This window comes from Erpetoichthys calabaricus, chromosome 8, assembly GCF_900747795.2.
Source record: "Erpetoichthys calabaricus chromosome 8, fErpCal1.3, whole genome shotgun sequence".
Taxonomy (NCBI): Eukaryota; Metazoa; Chordata; class Cladistia; order Polypteriformes; family Polypteridae; genus Erpetoichthys; species Erpetoichthys calabaricus.
The window spans coordinates 188,340,142-188,346,141 of record NC_041401.2 but is presented as its reverse complement, the minus strand read 5'-3'; the positions used below and the strand labels follow the sequence as shown (position 1 = coordinate 188,346,141).

Sequence of the window (6,000 nt, the reverse complement as noted above, 5' to 3'; positions counted from 1 at the left end):
CACTTTGGTCACAGCATTCCTATGTTGTTTTAAATGTGCTATATAAATAAATTGACATTGACATTAATTAAGAAAAGAGTTAGAATGAAAACTTGCAGCCACAGTAACTCTCCAGGACTGGAGTTGGAGACCCTTGCTCTGTTGCCTTTGTACAGACACTGTTTAACATCAAGTTATTAACAATAAAAAGAAAAAAAAAAACACATCGAGCTTGTAATGCTCTGTAAATATGAAACTACGCTGGAAAGTCGCTATGCAGTCAACTAATTTGACATACTCTGCAATTTCTAGCTATGCAATCTGACATACTCAGGCAACAAGATTAGCACCTGCAGTCAGCTAGTCCAGTGTTTCCCAACCTCGGTCCTGTGGCTGCAGGTTTTTGCTCCAACCAGCTTCTGTTTTTAATTGGACTCCTGGGCTAATTAAGTGATGTGTTATTTCCCAAGTTCTGTGTTTTGGGAACCATATAGAAATTAGAAAACTAAGTTTGGTAAAAAAAAAATATATATATATATATATACTATATATATATATATATACTATATATAAAATGTATTATATAATATATATATATATATAATTTATATTATATTATATATATATTATATATATATTAAAATGTGCCAAGCAGTTATATGGGAATAATGTATTTTTTCTTTTTAACAATATGTTCATCTTGATTTTCATTCTACTTTGTAGGTGTTCTAATTGTTTCATTAATCCAGTATTTACTAATTAGTGGGTCTGATGCTAAAGTACTTGCAGCCTTTGATTATTCACTGTTGTTTGCCAGCATGTCTGCCTGGCTCATTTTCAATTGTCATTAATAAGATACAATGAAGGGGAAAAACTTCATTATATTTTGCTCTTTCTCTGTGCAATCAACAAAAGAGAGTTAAGTATTTAAATCGATAGCAAAAGCACAACTATTTCTAAATGTCTTTATCAATGTAAAAATCATGCTGCTGTGCTTTTCTGAATGTAGAATAAAAGAAAAATAATAACAGCTAATTAAATGAGATCAGTGCTATCAGGTGTTGTCACTGATTTGGAATCTGGTTGGAACAAAAACCTGCAGTCACAGAGAAGGTGGGTCCCCAGGACCAAGGTTTGGAAACACTGGTCTAGTCTGATATCCCTCTCTGAGTAGAAGTCACATAATATGACATCGGCTTAAGAGGGCGCATGGGGACGCATTATTTGCACTGCTGTCTCAGAGTCAGCCTCCTATGATAATTTCAAGCATGGTTGCTGTCTGTGTGGACTTTGTACATTTTTCTCACTGTTATATATTTTATCTTTACTATTCTTTATATCTGTGTACTGAACCTACTGATTGAAGGACGCTAAGTTAGTTGCGTCACAAGCGCACAGCCGGGTCTCTGTACTTTCTGGGAGTTTTGACAAATGCTACATTGGTTTACCTCTCACATACCAAAAACGTATCTGTGTGTGTGTGTGTGTGTGTGTGTGCCCGTGCGTGCGTGCGTTACATTAGCTGACCATTCTGAATTGTTCCTATGTGGATGTGCCAGTAAAAGATTCTTGTCCAAGACTGGTTAATGCTTTGCGCCGGACATACAACATACTGTGGATAGGCCCCAAACCTAAGAAAACCTGAAGTGGTTTGAGTGGATATGAGAAAGCCAAGTAAAAATATGGCCACATATTTTTTAAATAAATAAAGATACCAGAACCTACAAGTATTTCCATAAATGTACTCACCACTTTTTCACTCACTAAGAGCCCACTTTCACATCTAAGCCTGGTATCATGAACAAACCGTTGTTATCCACCAAACTTCTCTGGAAAATATCAACCTTTACAATTTAATTCTTATGTATATACAAAAACATTTCAATTATGCCATTTAAAATAAAAAAAAAAAAAATCAGTTTGTTTATTGGTGCAGAAGACAGCACCAAATAAATATCTCTGGTTAATACTCTTTAAATTTACTGAGGTATTGTTCATTTCCATTTTTGTATACATGATACTGGCACTTGATTATTTTCAAAGTCACTAAAAAAATAGATCACAACAGTTGACAGACATCCTTAGATATGAAGAAGGTTCCTTAGGTTTCTTTAAGTTGTTTAAGATTGTTCCATGCAAGAAAAACTCCTGGCAGTGTTCTGGTGCAAAAAGTTAAGTGCAACGTTGATCTGCTCACCAGTGAGTTCTAAATATTTATTCTACGCACAGAGCAGGAATCCAACAAGCACAGGAACGACATTAATAATCAGCAACCACAATGTCACCACCAATCCAGCTGAGCTTGAGCAAGGATCTAAAAAGGGAAGAATACACAGTGTTAGCATACCTGCATGAAGGACACAGAGAAAAAAATAAAACTTTTAAAAGGTTTTTGGACTCGGACTTGGCTGAAACTTACATGTGAATAGTTGCTAAATAAAGTATGCATTCACACCATTTGTATCCCTGAATTTTGTGTAAATCGTTTTCAGGCATTCACTGTCGGTTATTTGTTAGCCGTGCTATGTTCATTGGCTTATTTTCCTTTTTTGTGTTTTCTTTGTTTAAAGTATTATTTTCCTGTGGTTATTATATTTCTGCATTGTGTAAACTTTGCTCTATTTAATTATTATTTATTATTCATTTGGCACACAGTGTGGCATAGTGGTTAACTCTTTGGACTTTAAACCCTGAGTTGAGAACAATGAGAACAGGCATGCACCGTCACCGCTCATCCGCATCACATGGTGAGGGACCATTACTTCATCAATATAAATCATTTCTTCCTCTGTCATAGTTTTACGGGTTTATTTAAAGAGGTATAAAGTTAATAGAACAATTTGTGAAGAAAGTATGAAAAAGAATAAAATAAAAAAGAGCATGAAAATCAAAATCCTCAGAAAAAAAAAAATTTGCTTTAATATACCTTGGAATAACCTAACTAAATTATTTTAAAAAGATAAATAAATGGCAAATTATAAACACCTTGTGGAAACTCGAAAATATCAAAACAAAACTTGTACTCCTCAGAAAAATTAGGGTTATTTTTAATTTACTTTAAAGAAATTTATTTCAGAAAGAAATGGAGTGAATGGGTCTAAAAAAACTAAGAAATTTCGCGCTTGGACTACAAAATTTTTTAAAACTGTTTCTTAGCGAGTACCTATGGGCCAAGGGTAACCTACATTCCAAATTTCAAGTCCCAAGTCCTCATGGTTCGGGAGATTTCATGATGAAAGTGTCAGTGGTATTTGGCTTTTATATATATAGATATCGAATTGAAAATATGATAATCTCCTCCCTAGTAATAATTTATGTATAACTTGTTCTTCTGTAAGTGGAGCCCCCCCCAAGAGGCAGGGCCAAACTGACATCACAGCTGAAGGACCACCCTAGGCCTATACATTGGAGAAGTTGGAGAGAGGATACTTCAGTGGTTCATTGATTGTCATCTGAAAAATGCATTAGCGGCAGTGGCGCCTAAATGTGTTATTATTTCAGTGCAATATTTGAGACCGATCTACCCCAACAGAATAACTTGTTTTATCAGTTATGTTCATATAATAGCTAGAAAGCATTTCAATCCTGACAGTTATCACACAGATAAATGGTACATTTTTTAAATGTCCCCATGCTATTAAGTATTATCCTTGTTTTTTAGGCTTCTGCTGCTGTTTGCGTCTAAACTTCCCCTTGGTATTAATAAAATTGATCTAATCTTATAATGTTGCAGAGTGTAAGCCACAAAATTGCACTAACTGTACTAAGAGAAGACAAGGAACAGTTTAATGAATTTTTATTTCAAGGGTCTTTTTTCTTTTTCAAAGCTATTTTTGTGAGGTAGCTCACTACGACTTTTTAGCATTGTAACCCTTAGTCTAGTGGTTTGGTACACTGCTGTTGTTGAACTTAATGTTAATGCGCAAGATGCTATCAAGTTTCAAACTCGTCTATGCATCTACCAGTTTGCACCAAAGAAAAACAGAAATGTCGTGTGGTTCTGGTGAGCATAAGTACAAGGACAATGCTGATGACAGTGTTTTACCTTGCAGACGAGATTACAAGTGCATACAGATGTTAAATATGGCCAGATTTGATGGATACACAATGGCTGTCAATATAAACCATTCATGAAAAGTGGAATGAAGAGTGGGCCATGGATGTCACCAACAGAAGAGTAATAATAAACTGGATCACTCTACTACTTAGCTGGGGCGAGATGCATAAAGCAGCATAACTGGCTACACACTGAAGCAACAGACTTCTTTCTAGAGGCATTTAGATGCTTGTAAACCACAATCGAAAACAATTAAATTTGAAGTTGCTCTATTATAAATAAAAGTATTTTGCAAAATGTATAGTGAAAACTTTAAGAACCATCATACTGTACTTACTCTGTCACTGGTCAAAATGTCTTTTAATAGGCTACCCACCTAAAGGTATGCTTCTGGATGCATTTGCTGGTGGAGGATCATGTTCAGGAGGGCATGCTCTACAGAAGTCAAAACAGGAAGGGCAAACAAGACTTCCTGTATATACCCAATGATTCATTTGAATATTAATATTTAAAATTTGTCCTGCACGACTGCATAGATGCCGAGTACCGTGAACCCAAACAGTAAGGCCTTGCGCTGAGCAGGAGATCTAAAGGAAAAAAAAATAAATAAATCAATGACCATTTGCATCCTGGTAAGATAATATCATTTATTATCAATGAGTGTAGTAGTAAAAAGTCTTATTCTAATACAAGAATTAAAAACAACGCCAATAACTTAACATTATGAAACCTCTATAATGTACAGTACTTCAAAATCACAGGGGGTTCAGACCATCCCATCACATGTTTATATGTTCATTTTTATATATACAGTATATACGGTAAGTTATACCTTGTAGCAGCCACTTCCCCAGTCAGGATAAATTATTCTTCTTGTACACTGCTCCATCACAAATGGTGTTCTCTGATGCAAGCAGATGGATTCTGGGCTGTACGTTTCAGCAGCATAATTTCTGGATGGGCCTAAAATTAGTAAAATAACATTTTAGAACACATTACAAACCATAAAACTAACAGGCACCTGAAGGAGGTGCCTGAGTTGCCTGAAAAGCTTACATATGGTAATCTCTTTAGTTAGCCAATAAAAAGGGTCATTCTGCTTGACCTCTCACTACATTCATAATGGCTAACACGGTACAACATCCTAGTACTAATTACATGAGGCATTAATTCTCTTATTTGTTAAAAATAAAAAAAACAGTTCACAAGTGTTGTGGGGTACAATGTGTAAATTTTGGTTTATATTTCCATTATATTTTGTTCAAGACAAGACAACAGATGAACTACACTCAGGACAAATCAAAGCATGTCTTCTTCCCAGTTATATCTCACTTTTAGAACAGCTGTTCCAACAAAGATAGGAAGACATGCTGGTGGCTCAGGCTATCAATTACTTTATAACCTGAGAAAGGATGGACATCTAATTATTTTACAGCCTGGTAAAGGAAGACCTGCCGTTACCTCAGAGAACATAAAAAAAATTTATTGTTTGGGAAAACGGACAGTGAATTCATTCATCATATTGACAAGCCAGCCAATCAGAATATCTAACAATCACATCATGCAAAACCCCCTGGTAGAATTCTAGAATAAATACGCCTCGTCTGAGAAGCGATATAGCAAGGAAGGAGGGAGGAAGAAGAAGGGACTAAGACGTCAGAAGAGAACAGAGCAACGGCAACGTGCAGCTGTTTCCATCTGGTTGTCAGAAAAGCATCATGAACAACTACGAGTGCTAAAATCACAAGCTGCCTGCAACATTCATCCTTGTCATCTTTAACTTTTTGTAAGCTTTTTCTAAAGACTATATATATCCAGACTTTACTATCAGTCCTATTTTCTATTATTCTTTGTTCTACTGGTATTATTATTCCTGTAATAAATTCCATGCTGCTTCTTAATTTTCTATGCTTTGTCTTAATGTCTATAGAGTGATTGAAGTAATAAGGTAGATTTCTTTGAGC

General features: G+C 35.3%; 1 protein-coding gene across 1 annotated transcript in view; it reads right to left on the bottom strand.

Moving 5' to 3' along the window:
* Nucleotides 1-629: 629 nt before the first annotated feature.
* The window catches only part of lmln (leishmanolysin-like (metallopeptidase M8 family)), a 29,708-nt gene continuing 24,337 nt past the window's right edge, over nucleotides 630-6,000 (bottom strand). The window contains exons 15-17 of the mRNA XM_028808302.2: nucleotides 4,869-4,999; nucleotides 4,413-4,623; nucleotides 630-2,293 (exon numbers count right to left, since the gene is read on the bottom strand). Of these exons, the coding sequence (XP_028664135.2) occupies nucleotides 2,199-2,293; nucleotides 4,413-4,623; nucleotides 4,869-4,999 (437 nt within the window). The 3' untranslated portion in view covers nucleotides 630-2,198. The remainder of the gene's footprint in view (nucleotides 2,294-4,412; nucleotides 4,624-4,868; nucleotides 5,000-6,000) is intronic.